This window comes from Lissotriton helveticus, chromosome 2_1 (genome assembly GCF_964261635.1).
Source record: "Lissotriton helveticus chromosome 2_1, aLisHel1.1, whole genome shotgun sequence".
NCBI classification, from domain to species: Eukaryota; Metazoa; Chordata; class Amphibia; order Caudata; family Salamandridae; genus Lissotriton; species Lissotriton helveticus.
The window spans coordinates 1,287,202,539-1,287,221,816 of record NC_136059.1 but is presented as its reverse complement, the minus strand read 5'-3'; the positions used below and the strand labels follow the sequence as shown (position 1 = coordinate 1,287,221,816).

Sequence of the window (19,278 nt, the reverse complement as noted above, 5' to 3'; positions counted from 1 at the left end):
CAACAAATACCTTCATTGGTTTTGCATGTTTTTGATAGTCTCAATTTGAAGCAGTGTCTTCAACCAGACCTTGTTATTCAGCATCTGAAAATCCAAATAGCGAGATTTTACTGTTTTAGTTTTTCTCTATCCCTTTTTTTGTAATGTAATCAACTCCCAGATTAAGGAGACGGAAGTGACGACAGACTCCGACACTGAGGCACGGAGGCGGTTCAGGCTGTGTATGGGTGGATGGGCAGAGGAGCTACGGTGGTGGAGTTACGGTGTTGCGATGCTTCTCAGGGGGCTGTAAATCCTGCAAAGTATGTGAGGATGCGTGGCCTCCACGAGCTGCGGGAGCCACGGGAGCTACAGGATCACAAGACTCCCGACTGCCAACGAGGCCGCCAGCTGTGACAAGGCTATGGCAGGAGCGGCGGGAGCAGCAGCGGGTAGCGGGGGCGGGATGTTCATCACTGAGAGCCGCAAGACCCTTTGCACGGGTATTGGCACAAATTTCCTTATTGCGGTGACTGCTTTTGGAGGACCAGAGGCTCGTCACTGACAGCCCATCTGAGCCCGGAGGCTGGGCCCCCTCTCTAACATCCAGAACTTAGGTAAATTGCTCATTTGACATTTTAGACTGTGCTCACAAGTGTTTATTAGCTAATAACAGCTTTCAAACCACTGCCCTCTTAGATATTGACTCCGCCAACGCGAGCTAAAGGATGCTGCCACTGGTCTTGGGAGACCACAACGTTTCCCCCTGCATTCCCGCCCCTTCATCTGCACACCAACCTCCAGCATGGACCGGGGGTCCACAAGTCCCGGCATCCCCCTTGTGGCGCCGGATATTGACACCATCAGCTAGTGCCAGGAGGCTCTTGAAAAGCGGAGTTAGGCCAGGCGGGCCCGTCTGCACCAGACCGTGGCAGGGCAGGACTGGACCACACCGTTTGATGTTGAAGCTTGCGCCATGCCAAGAGCAAGTTAGGTTGCAAAGGGCAAATTGGATGTGGACCATGCCTAAACAGTCAGAACTTATTCAAGGGACTGTGAGTGGTGAGATGATATTAGCTGTAATGCACCCTTTCTAGTCGTGTGTTTCTCCAATAGACTGTGTTACATATTTGTGGTCTTGGCGTTATCATAAGAATATCAGTGTTTTCAGCAGTGGACACTGTGCATTTAATTTCATTGGCATTTCGCATACCATGGTATTATCCTAGCGATTTAGGTTTTGTGATAGTTAGTATGCTCGTTGTTTTATTTCTGACATAACCATATATTTTAGTGGTTGTACTTAACGCCATTTATCTATAAAGGAATTTATAGACCCCCGTACAATGCACATACCGGGATTAGGTGACACGGTGATCTATTAGACATATAGTGAAAAGATGTCAAAGCATAAGATATTGAAAACCCCTAAAAACGTGGATCCTCCTTGTTCGACAATAGATGCTTATTTAGTTAAGGCGGTTAGCGCCATTAACGTTGAAATCAATAGGGCGGATCGTCGCTTATCTCTAGGAGTGGGCACCGGTTCAGAGGATACACATGCCCCGGAGGTAGAGGTCACCATGAATTACGCTCAAGAACCTATTCCTCCTGCGAGTCTGGTGACCACTACCCATAACCAAGATTTACCATTGCAAAATGAGGTTCATCGATCGCCATTACTGAGTGGGCCCCCTACCCGAAAAAGGAAGAGTAATTGTAGGAAAGACCAAATTAAAGTAGGGAATATTAGCAAAACCAAAAAAAGGCCCCCCTCGAGTCTCACAAACAAGGCATCTGAGAAAAACCTTGGCACATACCCGATGCCTTATGAGCAAGTTAATTACAATGTAGCTCTTATAACTAAAAACATGGAATTAACCATTAAACTATTGGTTGATAAAATAAATAAACTTAATGGAGAAGTTACTAAACTTAGCAACACTCTTAAAGATGTTAGCGGATACATAAGGGTGAAGGCAAATGAAACACAAGGTGGGCAAAATATAAGTTTAATAAACACTGTAGCTACAGTAAATACAACGCCTAGTAATATAAACAACACACATAGCCCTAACAAGAACGGTATATGTCAAGGTACCACTAACCCAGCACCCATGGTCACTGATAAATCGATCGTAACAGGTGATAGACAGATAGGGCTTCAGTATAGACATCCTTGCCCTAGCAGAGAGGACAGGCCTGTAAGCCAAGAATCAAAACAGGCCCCTAACAAATTTATGGAGGGGGAAGCACTAGTGGTGCCAGCTGACCTATAGATTAACTTACCGCCCGAATGTAGTCCATATGTGGCAGTATTGGTTAATGTACCATCACAAGAAACGGGACAAAAGGAAAACTATGACACCTTAAAAAATAAAGTGGTGTACTGGTTGCACCAAAATTGAGATTTCCCAGTGGGTTATGCAGATCAGGTATTCTTGACTAGAAGAGTGAATTGGATCGGGCCCTCAAGAAAGACATTGCGAGGGGATTGTATAATTATTAATTTTAAGAATCCCATTTGGGCACGAAGCTCCCTCGAAAGAGCATCTTTCAATCTGTATAAAGATCGCATTGCCTCTCTCTATCCCCTTGGGTACTTTTACAGACACCTACTTCCTCTACCTAGAGCAGGCAGGGACTAGGAGTTATGTAGATTTAAACCAGTAGTCAGTCCGCAGCCACATTTTGTTTTACCTACATTCAATAGATTCCAAACTCCAAGCACATTATATATTAACGATTGACTGGATATGGCTTGCCTGCCCCAGGGGGAGTGGGAAGATATTGGGTTGACGGGCCCAGGGTTATCAGTAGGAAGTGTGTCTAACAAGGACACAGATGTTTCTACCGTGTTAAAATACCTGCCAAGTCACAATAAGTTACTTGTCCATCTAGGAGAGTGTCAAGCTGCAAATAAACGAATTAGTCCGGACGGGAGTAAAGGGTATGGAACGGTAGTGAATCCAACCATCCCTGTATTGGTAGGAGATTTAAGTGAGGAAGTTACCAGTGCTATTACCAGCCCTAGTAATGATTTACCTATATATCACCCAGGAATCCCCTTTGTCGGTGGATATACTATTGTCACCTGGAGCATAGCTGGAATTGCAAGTAAGAATGAAATGTTAGGTTGGAAGGAGTTTATCAATCTACATGACATAGTTTGCCTGCAGGAAACCTGGAGCACTGTTACGGTTCACTATGATGGTTTTACCTCATATGATTTGCCCTCAACCCCTTCTCCTTTTGGTAGAGGAAAGGGAGGACTGTTAATACTTTTAAAAAATGCCCCTTAGAGTGAAAAAACTATCAATATAGGGCATCACTCGCAGTTACTTTGGCTACATCATAGGGATGGTTAGGATGTCCTACTGATTCATTTTATAATAATATATTTGGTTCCACCCGTCATAGTGTAGTTACGGAGCTGAAACAGGAACTAGATAAATTGGCTATTGTGGATATTACTAATTTGAATATTGTTTCGCTCGGTGATTTTAATACCCCTACCTGCCCTCTGTCTACGACTAAAGTTTGTGGGTTTCAAACTGATGAAGGTGATGACTACCTACATTTCCCACACACTTCCTATGGTGACACCCTAAATGCTGTTCTGGCAGAACTTGATCTAGACATTATGCAGTGTGCAAAGGATAGGAGCAGGCAGGAGATCCCAACCTTTAAAGGAAGAACAGCACATAGTATTATTGACCATGTAATTATCTCTGCAAATATTGTGAACCTATGTTCAACCCCGTGGATAGTTGACTTGATGATGAGTGATCATAATTGCATTATTATGAGAATGCATGTATGGGGCAACAAAACTGTCAAGCTATGTACGGTCATCAATAACATTGCTCCGTGCCGTCCAAACGGCACTAGAATTAAATGGAAGGGCACCAACTCCTGTGAAATGACAAAAAAAATTGTACAGGCCTGCGGTAACGAAATTGAAGTTAGTTTATTGGCTGAGACCAAACCAGATAAGATCTTGACCAATTTGAGTACAATCAATGATTCAATCTCGAAATTATTTACCGCGCCGCCATCTAGGAAACAAGCACAGGCCAGAGGATGGTTCAACCATTCATGGACCGTTTCTTTGAATCAGCTAAAAAAAGCACTTGCTCATAAACCAAGGGATTATGCATTAGTTCATGATTTAAGAGCGGAATACAATTTTAACCTAAAACACAGGAAGAGGGCGCTTCAACAGGAGGCGTGGTATAATCTTGCACTAGCGGCATATGCATCCAACAATCAACTGTTTTGGGATACGATGAACTCTAAATTATTAAAAACGAATCCCTCCCAGAACTTTTATGTCATGTCAGCTCTGAGGAATGGGTGGCTCACTTTACCAGTATTTGTAACCCAAGGCATTTATCTATTATGGACCCAACAAACTTACACAAATCGTCCATTATCCCGTTAGATATTACCTTGGACGAGTTCATGATAGGCATAGGAAGCAGCAAAGGGGGAAAAGTACCAGGTACAGATGGTGTTCCTATTGATGAATATAAATCAGTACCAGAACTATGGGGACCGATATTAAAAAGAGTTTTTAATGCCGCAGTAACCAAGGGTTGCCCTTCCACTTGGGGGGAATCTGTTATTATTCCTATTTATAAAAAGGGTGACAAATCTAAAGCCAAAAACTATCGGCCCATTTCCTTGCTTGACTCCTCAGTAAAAATCATGAGTAGAGTTTTATTGGTAAGATTGGAGGAGTGTTTCATGGACAATGGTATTCTGGTTCATGCATAATATGGTTTTAGAAATGGGTTAGGCACGTTAGAACAGTGTATTAACCTGGAGCTCTTAGTCGGAAAGTACACACGTGCCAAACAGGGACGACTCTTTTAATGTTTTGTTGTTTTAAGCAGCACTTTTGATTTAGTGGATCACGCTATCTTATGGCCAGGCTTTTTTAATCTTGGCGCCCCCAAACCTATTGTTTACTTTTTAGCCAGGCTGTACGAAAAACTATCGACCAAAGTACGGTATGACCAGTTGGGCGAATGCAGCTCTAATTTTAACGTAAAACGTGGTATCCGCCAAGGTTGCGTTCTATCCCCGTTGCTTTTTACACTATTTATTAATGAAGTTGACGCAGCCCTTAAATTGATGCAGGCGGATTTCCCATTAGTGGAAGGCAAGGAAGTCTCAGTCCTGCTTAATGCGGATGACGCTGTGCTCTTATCTGGAACACTGGTAGGCCTTCAGAGGTTAATTGATGGGTTTCTGGTTTTTATCAGTAAGAGGAAGCTGATGAATAATAAGGCTAAAACATTTACAATGGTATGCAGTCCGAATTACAAGAGTTTAAAATCTTTTTTTATTGAAGGCAATAAAGTGCAAAACGTGGATAATTTTTGCTATTTAGGCATTTCCTTTTCATCTGACGGGAAATGGAACCACGAATTGACTCACGTTCAGGCCAAAATGAGTAAAAGTATATATGGTGTTTTTAAATTTGCTTCTAATCTGGGGAACCGTCGCATTAGAGACATGGTTAATATTTATAAAGCAAGATGCACATCAGTTGCACTTTATGGGGCTGGGCTTTGGGGACTCCAACCTTGCTGTGATTTACAAAGAGAAGAGAATTATTTTTAAAACAAGCTGTTATGTCTCCCGGTTTCAGCATACTCCAAACTCATTCACTGTGAAGTATGTCTTAACTATCTGACGGATTTGATAGCTCTTTGACCCCTTCTGTTATGGAGATCCATATGGTTAAAGGAGGAGACTATTCTTACCAAGTCCATTATTAATGACTGCCTGCGATTGGATAATTGCCTAAAGATCTCCAGGCTTAAATATTTAGCTAATTCTTTTGGGGTTATATTCGATCGTACAATTTTGGAAAATCAAAATGAAGTATCTGTTTTGTCAAAAAAGGAGTTAAAGAGTACCTTCCTGCGCTATAAGAACAAACGCAGGCTGGAAATAGTAGGAAAGCAAGCCACGTATCAGCTTTACCATCTGCATATAGATACGGAGGGCTTCCAAACGTACCTTTCACTTGTCACGAGACCTTCTTGCTATGTTTTAACTAGAATGAGGTTAGGCCTTGTGCACTATTTAGTAGCGTTCCCCACGATGAAACAGCGCCCTGTCTCCCCATGCCCTTGTGACGGAATACAAAGCAGAGCACCCTGCACTTTTTACTTTTATGCGATTTGTATCTGTCTTTTAGAATTGCTTATCTTAAACCATTGTTTTAAAAGTATGATGCCAAAACCACTAATGCTGCTATGACCTTACTTTTTACGCTAAGAGAACCTAGGATTTGTTTTTATACTGCAATATTTATTTTAAGCTCAATTAATGCTAGGAAGAGTATGTTGTTCTAATGTAATTTACCATCTCTCTTATGGTTGGGGATGATCCCACTAGTTAAGCATCTTGCACTTTACACTTTGCACTTTCTGAAGCCCATGTGTTGTGGAACTTGTCACCTAAAAACCATGTAATGCTGCTATGAGTCTATTGTTTACATTGGGAGAACTGATGTGGTGCCATTACTGAAAAGCTACAAGGAGTCTATTGCTTACACTAAGAGAACTGATGTAGTGTATGATGTTTTAATCAAATTAGTTATTTGTTGTTATTTTATCATGGATATTGACTCTTTTATCAATTGTACATTTCATGTATTTTGATTATGTATTGTGCTTTTATGGTTGCTTGTTTCAACCGAGTAAAGCTTATTGAATCGAATTGAACTCCCAGATTAGGGGTGCGTACATTAAAGAGTGTAAGCTAATCAAATACTGGATAGGTTTAGTCAATTGCATGTCATTTATTTTTTTGCTTTTGTGATGGAAGCACTATTTTGTGATTACACAAAAGATCCTTCAATTGTGGAGAAGTCCACTTGTGACCAGGAAAAAATCTTCATGTACCTCCCCAAAATGTCCCAGGTAAAATTGATCTTTGAGATAACTTAATTTCTAGGGAAGATATTTAAATTGTGGTCTTAGAAGTTTTCTATTTACTGACGGGAATAGTGTGCATGTTTAAAAAAAATCATTTTGTAAAATGAATATTTACTAAATTAAGTTGGCAATAATATCATACTAAGACACATCTAATACATCACATTTACAAAAGGTTTCTGTGTTGCATTCTGTTTTGGAAAATTATTTCCCGCTTATTATAGTGATAACTCATGTCAAGTGTTTTAAATGCACATTAAAAGTGTCTCAGGATCACTTAAATACCTGTACTATTTCTAGATCAATATTGCATTGTTTTCTTTCAAAACATTTATAGTATCTTCTTTCGATAGGGTGTGGTAACTGGATTGACCGGCACACTGGAGTTTGGGGAAAACGGAGGAAATCCAAACATATTTTTTGAAATTCTGGGAACAAACTATGGTGAAGATCTTGGAAGAGGCATGCGAAAGGTGAGTGGAAAATGATCAACTCTATTGACGTTATAAATTCCAGGCGACTTAAAACACTGAAACTTATTTTAATAAACTCAAAATAGTATTCCTTAAAACCTAGCCTCAAGGTCTGAAATGAGTAAGGATGCGATCCTGTTTCTCGTGAAGAACATGATGTAGTGTGGACGTAAAGACAAGGTTGGCATACACAGACTCTGCCCAATAAGTAGAGTAGTTGGTTGTTTATATGTTTAGGAATACAGATTGGATTAGTAATGAGGTTACACAATTCAAGATGCTGTTTACGTTAATAAGGCAAAACGAGCTGTTTTGGTTAGTTTATTGGAATTACTGCGACCAAGCTGAATGTAATATATGAACAAGTTATGTTACATGTTATACAGCGAAAGAGATTAAAATGCAACCTACCTAGTCATAAATGTTTATATTGCGAAGCAAAAACAAGTCTTGAGTGCAAAACACCTAATGTATCACAGAGAATGTAACGCAAATGTGTGCATAGTAAAATATCTATTCACATTTTTATTTGTTTTAGTTATTGATGAGAGGGTATTTTATAGTGCTGCCTTCCTTCATGCAGAGCGTAAGTCTAGAAAGGAAGTGTCAGCTTTGAGTACAAAGTAGGGTCTTTCGAGACTGATAATGAAGGTGGAGCTTCATTGCTTCTTACAAAAACATATTTCTATGTCAGTATGAAAAGTTTTCTCTTCATAAGTTTTCTTATGTGCAATTGTTTTGATTTGGTTCTCAGGTTTGGATCCACTTAGTTCCATAGCTGACGGACCGGACATCTCAGGATCTGTCTCTTAGCTTAAAGCATTTGATTTATCATTGTGTAATCAGTCGATGATTGAAGGTGCCTGGCTGTTGAATAATCAGGACGAAAAATGTGCCAGTATTTTGGGCCTTTTTACCAGTAATCTTACTGAAAACATAATCTTGCATTCAATAGGAGGCAGAAATGATGTTTCATGGCTGGTTTGGTTTAGACACTTTTGCGAATGATTAAGCAAATTCTAGCAGCCTGGTTTTGCAGCCTTTGCAGTCTCATGATGAGTTCCTTTGGGAACCCTGGGTAAATAACTGTTAGAACTGGCCTTCTTGGTATGGTTCACCCTGACTTTTGTCCTGTCAGACCTCCTGTTTTTGCTCGCTTTATGACTCTGGGCCCAATACCACTGCTAACCAGAGCTAAAGTGACTGTGCTCTCTGCTTAAAACAGAGCAACATTGGCTTATCCACAATTGGCATATTTAATTATTAATTATTATTAGCCTCTAGTAAGGTACACCACAAGTGCCCAGGACCTGTGAATTAAATAATATCAGTGGGCTTGCAGCATAGATAGTAAACACAAGTAGGTGATGGACAGAGCACTGAAACGTACTAGACACTTACCCCCAGTCACAGACCCGAGTTGACTCCATCATTGTTCTTTAGCTCACTTCGCCATCCCAGTTCAGACTCAGCCATATGCAAATCAGTCTAGACCCAGTCCAAACTGCGAAGCCAGGTCTTCCCAGGACCGGAAGCAAGCATCCTGGGACCGGTTTCAGGGTAACATCCCTCATCAGCCAGGCTAGCTCCAATCCAGTAGCAAAGTGAGCAAGGGACCCACATCTGGGAATACCCTGCCAACTTAGGGCGAACAAAGCAAACACAAGGAGATGATGGATGGAGCACTGAAACTTTTCAGACATTCACGCCAGTCACAGATCTGGGTTGAATCCATAATTGTTCTTTAGCTAACTTCGCCACCCCAGTTCAGAACAGTTTGCGCCACCCACTTATGTAGTCCTCTAACCATGTCTTAAGCCTGCCACTACAAAGCCTGTGTAGACAATTTTAAACTTCCACATTGACCTGGCAATTTGACCCTCTTGCCAGGTCAAAACTTCCCTTTTAATTACATATAAATCACCCCTAAAGTAAGCCCTGGACAGCCCCAGGGCTGGGTGCAGTGTATTTAAAAAGTAGGACATGATCTGGTGGTGAGAAATTCTTAATTTTGTTTCACACTACCGTAAGGCCTATCCCATAGGATAACATTGGGATAACCTTATCACATTTCATAAGTGCAATTTCCAATTGGGAGAGATTAGACCCCCAGGTTTGGGGTCTCTAGAATCATAATTTTAAATTTCAACTTAAGATGAAGTCGGGTTTTGAATTGTAATTCTGAAAATGCCACATTTAGAAAGCTGGCATTTTCTTACTTGAGACATTTGGTGCCTGTTGTCTGCCTCTGATTACATGTCTGGAGTGGGTGACAGCTGCGTTTGGTGCCTTCCCTCTAGATAGCCACACAAAGGACGCTTAGGTGAGACTTAATTGACCATCCACAATCTGATGGGCTATCCTGGACAGGATGGGAGGGAGGAGCTGGACACAGCCTCACACTTACACATGAATAGACTGTGCCCTGTCTCCACCCAAAGGTCTGCATACCCACCTGTAGTGAGTCTGGAGCCAGGGCTGGAAAGGAAGGGACTCTATGAACTTTAAAGACATAGAAGCCTCCCCAACTCAAACATAAGTACCGAACTTCAGACACCACCATTTCAGTACACTTCTGGACCTGTTGATACTCTTCCAGGAGGACTGCTGTGATGCTACAGGGACTGCCACACTTCTGGGCTGCTACTCTGCTGGGCTCCTGCTTTACTGTGCTGACCAGCTGCCCTCTTGCCTGGGAGTGAGAAGGACTGGATCTGCATCTCTTCAACCCAGAACCCAGAGTGCCTTCAAAGGTTAGCTGACTGCCGTCCTGTTCTTCCAGGTTTTTGGCAGTGGAATCTAAGCTAACTTCCATCAGAACCATTTGACTCGCTGGCCCAGACATCACAGAATACACTGTCATAGTGGTGGTTGTTTGCATTAATTTTCGTTGTTTAAACTCATCATGTAAGGCATGTTGTATCCAGACCAGGTAAACAAATAATGCTTTTGACTTATAGGGAGAAATCTCTCTGTGCATCACAGCCATTATTATAATAATCTGCTGAGTGGTCAAAACAGCTCAACACTGAGCTGTCATAAAAATACATTCACCATTACGGAGGAAGAGCTTTTATCACGGTATGCACCACCAGACTTTTAATGAGCCAGGATCACTATACACTGTCAAAGACTTGTTTAAGCAAATGTCTTCATATTTACACCCCAATACAGATTTCACAAGTGTTTGAGTAAGCACTGCGCCCTTAGTTGTCACATTCTAGGATAACACGTTTTTACCTCTGGTACTGATGGGAGTAACGCTTCTAATTCCGTTTTATGAATTATAATTCCCCCAGTCCCAATTTAGGGAAAATAATATTTCTCCTGTGTTGCTCCACTCCATGGATGGTGCTGAGATCAGGGATTACCCCAGTTTACATCATTTGTCAATTTGAGGGCCGTAAAGTTAGTGACTTTCTTCAATATTTGCTCACATTAGGTCTGGCTATCTAAATTGAAATGAAAGCATGAAAGACCATTTTACCAGGGGCGTAACACAGCCCCCCGCATCCCCCGCAGTGCGGGGAGGCCCTCAAGCTCAAGGGGGCCCCCTCAGCACTGCACTTCGGCCTGGAAGCTCGTAATAGAGTCCGGAGGGGGCCCCTTCACGTACCTGGCAGGGGGGTCCCCTCAATTATCGCTACGCCACTGCATTTTACAAAACCACAGACAAACTATTGGCCCTTTTTGCACTTCCCATACAGTTTTGCGTTACAGGAAGGGCATGCGGATGCTTCTGTAAGACCAGTAAATCACTGGCTTGCGCATTTGTGAAGTGGATTTTTTTTTTGCAGTGGAAGTTCCTCATGGAAATCAGGCAAATCAATTTACCTCTCATCAGCTACCCGTTAAAGGTGTTCACCATGTCTGTAACAAGCCGGTACTGGAACCTTCGTATCCATGGAAGGAGGGGGCACAAAGAGTGGTCATGAAGGGTTTCATGGACATCCCCGGCGGACTGCTGCCCTTCTATCTAAGAAAAACCAAAGGAAATGATGGACGGAGCTTTGACAATACAAGCACTCACCCCCAGTCAACTGATCTGGGTTTAATCCATCACCGTTCTTTAGCCCACTCTGCCACCCCAGTTCAGACATGGCCATATGCAAATCAGTCTGACCCTGTGCCTCATGGGAACAGTCCAGCCCGAACTGCCAAGCCATGTCTTTCCTGGACCGGAATCAAGCATCCAGGGTCAGACTGATTTGCATATGGCCATGTCTGAACTGGGGTGGCAGAGTAGCCTAAAGAACGGTGATGGATTAAACCCGGATCAGTTGACTGGGGGTGAGTGCTTGTATTGTCAACGCTCCGTCCATCATTTCCTTTGGTTGCCCTTCTATCTAAGGTCAGAGTTCCCATGCACTACAAGGGATTGTGCACCCAAAATTGGTGTGTGTGCTCCCATTTCCGCTTGTAGGGTATCGACATAGACATATTCAATGCAGACAAGATCAGAGAGGCACTACAGATCCAGCTATTTCTCTCGTCTGTACTTTTAAATGTCGCTCCCTTTTACATTTATTTTTGCGAGAAGCCGGCAATCTGATTTCAAGCCAATGCAGTTGACTTTATTTCTCAGTGACCTGCAGATGTAAATAGATCATCTCCAGGAGTGTTAAGAATCATGTGATGATGATGATGATGATGATGATGATGATGATGGCGATGAGAATGCTTTCTTTGTTCAAGTTTTTAATTTGAATATTTACCGTCTATGAGTTTAAATGGGAAATAAAAATAGGAGCAGCATCTCTGAACAATAATGCGCCCTGAAAGAAAAAAAAATTACTTAATGGTACTCACAGATAAAACCTTAGCCTTATCTCGACAGAGTAATTCATTTGATAGTTTGTTATTTATGATAAACATTTACATTGTATGAAAATATGAAGTTATTCATTTATACTAAAAGATAAAGTAGAATTCTTAAGCATGAAATTGCAAGACTCCGTAACTCAAACTTTGAAAATATATTTTGAAAACATTGACTCCTCACAAACTGCACGATAAAGTCAATAGAATAATAACTTACCTTTAATTAGGATTTTTTTTTAATCAGTTTGAACATTTTCGTTCACTGTCAGTATGTATTTTGAGCAATTAGATTTTTCGCACATTGTGCAACTTTTGCAGATCCACACGTAAGTGATAAACTAACAATACATATATATTTTTTAACAATTAACAATTACCAATTTACATGGCATGCATTTTAGAAATGTGAGAATTCTCCTAGTGTTCTTTAACTTCGTTCGCGCTGATTGTCGTTGCAGAGTTTTTCTTCCATTTTATCTAGAGCCTGGGAGTATTTGCAGTTGCGCCTGACAGACATTGTGTTATTTTGCAGCAAAAATGTGTCATGTGTGGTGTAGGTTTTATATTTTCTCAAACTTTAGCACCACAGATTTGATTAGCTAGATTACATTTCAGGAGTTCCTCTTGGTTACTGCAACGATTACACTTTCCAGTCAATATTTAATACACACCAGTAAATGCAAGACTTGGTTGGTGGGAATCAGAGTACATTTTAATGAGATCATCGTCTCTGCGTTGTACAAAAGCGAATATACTATGTTTATGGACCTATACATTGACTTATGCTTGTCCTTGTAGCTGTCAGCACCTATAAGCTGAAAAGAAATATATCTGCGTTTGCCACCTCTGTGAGAAATGTAGTGCATTGCTTATCCGCCCTTGAGCTCTGCTGTAACATTTACCAGTGAGGTTTAACTTGAATTTGTTTTGTGAGGGCTTGAGTCGTAACCAACTCCTCATGAGCATGTCAGAAATAATTTATAGAAAAGTAATAACTAGGGGGCATATTAGCAAGAGCCGCGTTAAAATTATCGCTGTTTTAGTGGCAGGAAACTGCAGCTAAAACGGCGATAATGGTCTTGCTAATGTGCGTTATAGAATTCCAATAGAAGCCCAGTTTAAATGTCCTGCACATCTAACATGGGCTTCTATTGGAATTCTATAACACATATTAGCAAGCCCATTATCGCCATTTTAGCGGCAGTTTCCTGCAGTTTCCTGCCGCTATAACGGCGATAATTTTAACGAGGTCCTTGCTAATATGCCCCTCGGTCCTGCACCCTCAGAAGCCCCTGCACCCCAATGCTTTAGACTAGCCCGGAGCCAGCACTGGCAAAGGTTATGGTAGTGATCCAGCCGTGGCCCGTGCAGGTAAGAGTGGTGGAGCCGGGTGTGTGTGTGGGGGGGGGGGGTTTCAAGAGACGACCACGAGGGAAAATTAAATAAATAATTAATTTTCCCTTATGGTCGTCTGTCGACATCGTCCCCACCTAGCCCCTTCGCTCTTACCTGCACGGGCTGCGACACTAATGACCTCTCATCTGGGGCTGTCAAGACTAAGATGATGTGTGGGTGAGTAATCACAAGCAATTGAGGCATGAACCTGTGGCAGTCAATGCTGTCTGACTACTTACTGCTATCGGCTGTGGTGGGCCATGTCAAGATTAGTGAGATATTTTTAAAAACCATGTGATGCAAAATACTGAATTTTCCAAGCAGAAAGCAGCAATTTGCAATTATACATTATGAACAGAATTTGGGATTGTATATTTATGTGTTCTTTTCGAGAAACTAAAATGTTGGCACATAGCAGAAGGAATGGATCTATGAATATAGAAGTGAAAAATGCAACATTATTTCAATGCTTGTAGTAAGGCCAAGATGCGTGAGAATTTTGTTGTTTGAAACACCTAGCCAAAAACTACCCGAAAAGTAATTTGCAATCCTGCAGTATTGATGTAACTTACTTTTCCCAGTTCTTGCAACAGGTTCGGACTGGGGCAAAAAATAAACCCAGGAACCGAAATAACAAAGTGTCCCCCTTAGAGAATTTGATAGCTTAAAAAGCAGTACATGCTTCCAAATTGGGGCAGTTTTTGATCTTTCAAAGACATACTGTATAAGGTGTTGCAAAGTATGAAAACGTGTATGGATTTGAGCTGCTTTCGGAAATGTTTGCTTTAATTGCAGGAAAACCAACAGTAAAAATGGGCCCAGCAGACCCAAAAACATGGCCACAAACAGCCGAAAAAACTCCCCATACCGACCTGTCCTATCAGCCCATCTGACAGTACACTCTGTGTGTCTGATTGCCCTATGGGCCAGTCATACCGTGCTCATGTACATCACTGTAGACCACAAGAACCTCATCCTAAAATGTATTGTGACATTTTGTGATGGTGCTCTAAGGAGAGAAAACATCAGAATGTGGAACACACAGTAAAATACGCATTAGTTAAATCAGTAGGCCTTTGGCTTTGTCAATACTTGTTTAGTTTTACCAAGGTATTCGGATACATTCATTGCCCTCAGAAAATACTATTAAAAAAAATAAAAAGCAAAATATTTTTGGTCTCGATAAAGACATACATTGCCATTCTAATCCCTGGAATATAACGGTACTGGATGGCTCATTGTAAAAAGAGAATATTAAATTGTGAGAAAATGGCTCTTTTGTGTGGTCAATCCCATTTTGTTGCTGGTTTTTAGATTCTGCACACTGGGGCATTGCGGTTCAGTGGCCAGTGTATGTGCTGTGACCCTTAAAACTAAACCCCAAAAAAATTGGCTAATCACTGATTGACATATTTAACCTTCCTGAAAGGCCATAATATATGATGTAACTTCATCCATGGGATGGAAAGTTAAATGTCACCTTTGGACTGTAGCACATATTGTGCCATCCACTAGGGTGACTGGGAAAACATCAGTTTAAACCTGCAGTCCGACCTGCCAAAATTACCTTTTATCACTGGGAAAGCTCCCCTTTTAAATATTAATAAGACATCATTATATAGGCCTTGTAGCCTGCAACATAGGGTGCATAGAATTTAAAAGTGAGACCAGTAGAGGTTTACTATTACCATGTCCCTACTGTGACAAAGCCCCAGTATTTATTTTCACTGCAGAAAGATCTGGTTGTTCTATACAGAATGCTATAGTACAGATTAAAAAAAAATCTGCTAGCTTTGTTGTGGGACAAGCAATACAAATAGTACAACCACTGTTTTTAATATTTACTAAGACCCAGTTCAATGGTGAAGCCGGAATTTAATAAATATTTAGGAAAAGTAGCTTACAGAAAGTTAAAAGGTACCTTTCCTCTGCCTGAAGATCCTGGATGATAATTTACATCAGCTAGCCCGCAGTAGATTTATAATGAATATTATAGTGCAGATTAAAACATTTATTCTGCTATCTTGGGTTGGGGACAAGCAAGAAAAATAGCACAACCACTATGTTTAATATTTATTAAAAGCTCAGTTCAGTGATGAAGTCTTTTTTTACTTATTACTTTGAAAAGGTGACTTATAGAAAGTTACCTTTCCTGTGCTTGATGCTACTGGACAATAATTTACATCAGCTCCCCTGCAGCTGTCCAGCAAGTGCCTGACCTTAATGAGGTGTGAAAACTTCTCCCAGAGCAGGGACATTGACCAGGGTATTGGGAGGTAATTTTCCTCTCTAGGCATGAAGACCAGTTGATGACCAATTTGAGTGGGCACAGGAACTTAACTTCAAAAGACGTACCGCTATATGTATCAAGCTATTTAGCATTCGCAAAGGCCGAAATTCTGCGAATTTCGGCCTTTGCGAATGCTAATTAGACAAATGGAATGTATCAAACTAGTTTGATGCAAAATAAGGAATAGCAAAATTTGCTAATCCTTATTTTGCGATTGCACTTAAGGAATTGCAAATTTTGCGATTCCTTAAATGCAATGTATCAAACAAATAAAATGCAAAAAATGCCATTAAGGATTAGCAAATTACCACCAACTTCTAGTTGGTGGTAATTTGCGAATTCTTATCAAAAATCTTTTTTGATAAAAACCAAAGGTGCCATATGACGCCCATACATGCCCTTAGGGCATGTATGTGCGCCATATGCCCCCAAATGTCTTTTTCAGGGGTGCAGCAGGGTGTTCTTGAGACACCCCTGCACCCTTGGAAACATCCCTAATTTGCGATCAGCAAATTGCTAACTGCAAATTGCACTTTCATTCCTATGGGCCTCCTGGCCCATGGAAATGAAGGGGTAATTTGCGATTGACAATTTGCTAATCTCAAATTAAGGAATGCTAAGGAATCGCTTTTGGAAAGCGATTTTGTACATACATACCGTTTTGCATTTCCTAAATAGCGATTCCTTACAATTCGCTATTTAGGAAATGCAAAATGGTTTGTTGATACATATAGCGGTTAGCTCTGTCACAATTTAATGTCAGATGACACCTGGAGAGGATTAGCCATTGTCCTCCTAGTCAGGTTGGCAACAAGCCTAGTGGAAGGAGAGCTACAGCCTCAACTGGTTTTGAGTGACCACAGAACTGAAAATAGCTTATTACCCTGACCACAATGTTGGGTGGGCACACTGCCACAAAGGGAGAAGGGCTGCCCCACTTGGATTTTGGAAATTAGGCTTACTGTGGGACTGTTTGAAGTAGGGCAAACAGGAGCTGCAGGAAAAGTATATAGGGTTGGCCCAGGGAATTTTACCCCATTGGTCAGTGAGGAGCCAGTAGTCACCCCCACCCACTAGCTGGTGCCTAACATAACGTTTCCACCCAAAAGAACCCTCCTTAGACCACTATCTTTCCCTTTGGAAGACCAGAAGAAGGAATGCACCTGCTATATGAGAACTGTAAGGAGAACTGGGACTACTTCCACTTGTACCCAGGAGAAAGAAATGGACTGCGCTGTGACAACAGTGACACAACAAGCTGCTAAATGCCTTTTTCTTGAGGGCCCAGCTGACCAGTAATAACTGGACTTGGACTGAAACCTGCTGGTGGCCTCTGCAAGAGTGAGTCATGACTGCCCAAGTACTGCTCCTGAGGTTTGAGTAGCTTTACTGTGTCTAACTGTATTTACACTAACAACTCTAAATAGTTGGGACTTTGAAGGTTTTTTAATCTCTAGCCCTCAGAGTGCCAGGATCAACAACACACCCAAGCCAATCCACCCAAGGCATTACCTTGTTGGGCTGAATAAACAGGTTCCTCCTACTGGGAGATTATCCACAGCAACTAATCTGTTTCAGTAGGCCTTGTGGAACACATCGTTGCTTTCAGCTTAAAATTTTGTCCCACTGGACAATTCTGCGCTCTAAAAAAGAAAAGACTAAGGGGTATATTATCATAGCGGGCGGATCGCCACCGGTCATATGGCGGTGGCGATCTGCCCGCCAAAAGTCTTTGCCCGCATAACTCCCCCCACCACATCACAATGGCGTGGGGACCCCGCCGGACGGGAACACCGTCCGCCAGTTTTCCGGCTGTAGGCAATCCGCCGGCCATTTGGAAAAGCGCAGCAATTTCAAGGCACCGCCATCCATATTAGAATCATAGCGGAGAAATGCTGTTCCATGGCGGAGACTCTGCCATGGAAAGGCATGCGGTTTTTACATTGGGGGCCCTTTGCGGGCCCCCAGGATGTCCAGGGGGGTGCACATGGGGGTACCATATGGGGGTTTGCATGCACAAGGTGGCAGGCACTGCGCGGTGCCTGTCACGTTGTGCATACAAATGCACAACATGCTTGTTTTGGATTGCAGCTGGTGCTGCTGACAGCACCCCTAGCCACAATGCACAACATACGGAATGCGCCCGCCAGTGTGGCGGGCGCGTTATAATTGCATGTGCGGGACCGCCGCAAGCATAGGGAGCTGTCCCATTGTCCGCCAGCCAGGCTAATCGCCCAGGCTCATGTGAGGGCTTCCCTGGAGATGAAATTTTAATTTTCGCACCAGAGTATTTTCCACCAAAACCAACAGCGTCAATGGGACCTTGTCCAATTCCTATCTGACACTGAGAGGACTTCTACGGATACAGCCTGCAATCTTGCCCCTCTGGAGAATGTCGACCTTGTATTTCACAGGCTAAGTCCAAAGGTAAAATCATTGACCGGGTCGAACCTGATCCATCTTTGTTAGCAGGAAAGTGTGCCTAGATCCTACCAGACCATCATTGGTGCTTTGTGCTTTCTGGCTCTATTTTATCTTCAGTCTTTAAAAATGCATATCAACAGTTCCCCTTAATGGACTTTTGTTGTTTTGGTATTCGTTTTTTTTAAAATGAAATGTTTTTCTGTTTCTCTAATTTGGCTTGGGTTTTCATTCCTTGGTGTTATGACTTTATTACTGTTTTATTATGCATACATATTTTTTTAATTCTCTTTTAGTTAAGCCTGTGTGTTCTGTGACATAGCTACCAGGGGTTGATCTCAGGTTTAAGCTGAAATCTTTATTTATATCTCAAATGTTAGTCACTTTATAAATTGTGGTGGACTACCATCCACTTACTTAACAATTCACTTACTTACAGCTGTCACTCACAGGAAAGGTAGCCAATTGCGGAAGTGGGCTGACACACTTCCCCATGCTGTATGATTGATAATGCAGTTGAAGAATGTGAATGAAATATTAACAGATCAACAATCTGATCTGTGACTGATATAAATCAATTTAATTAATGAGCATGTTTAATTTCTCTCAGAACATTCTATGGAGTTGGTATTTGTTTTGACCATCTAATGTTTTGAACATCAACTGATTTACTTATTTATTAATTATTTTCAACATGTTAATGCAGGACAATACACAACTTTGGGGTGTGATTGGAACATTTTAGTAGCATACATAATTCTGCTAATAAACAATGAAAGATTGGAGAAAGCTATCAAGAAAGGTAATGGGGAATATGATGTGCAGAATTCACCAAAAGAGCGTGAGCTCAGTTGAAAAATAAAAGAGCTTCAGGTTTGCTACTAGTTCTCGCAATTTTATTCTTCTTGAATCCAAACAGGGAGGATATTTGGAATAGAGTAGG

At 41.6% G+C, this 19,278-nt stretch overlaps 1 protein-coding gene across 1 annotated transcript in view; it reads left to right on the top strand.

Annotated features, from left to right (window-relative positions):
- GRID2 (glutamate ionotropic receptor delta type subunit 2) overlaps nt 1–19,278 on the top strand; it is a 2,545,914-nt gene that overhangs the window by 1,588,001 nt on the left and 938,635 nt on the right. The window contains exon 8 of the mRNA XM_078676229.1: nt 7,289–7,408. Within this exon, the coding sequence (XP_078532355.1) occupies nt 7,289–7,408 (120 nt within the window). The remainder of the gene's footprint in view (nt 1–7,288; nt 7,409–19,278) is intronic.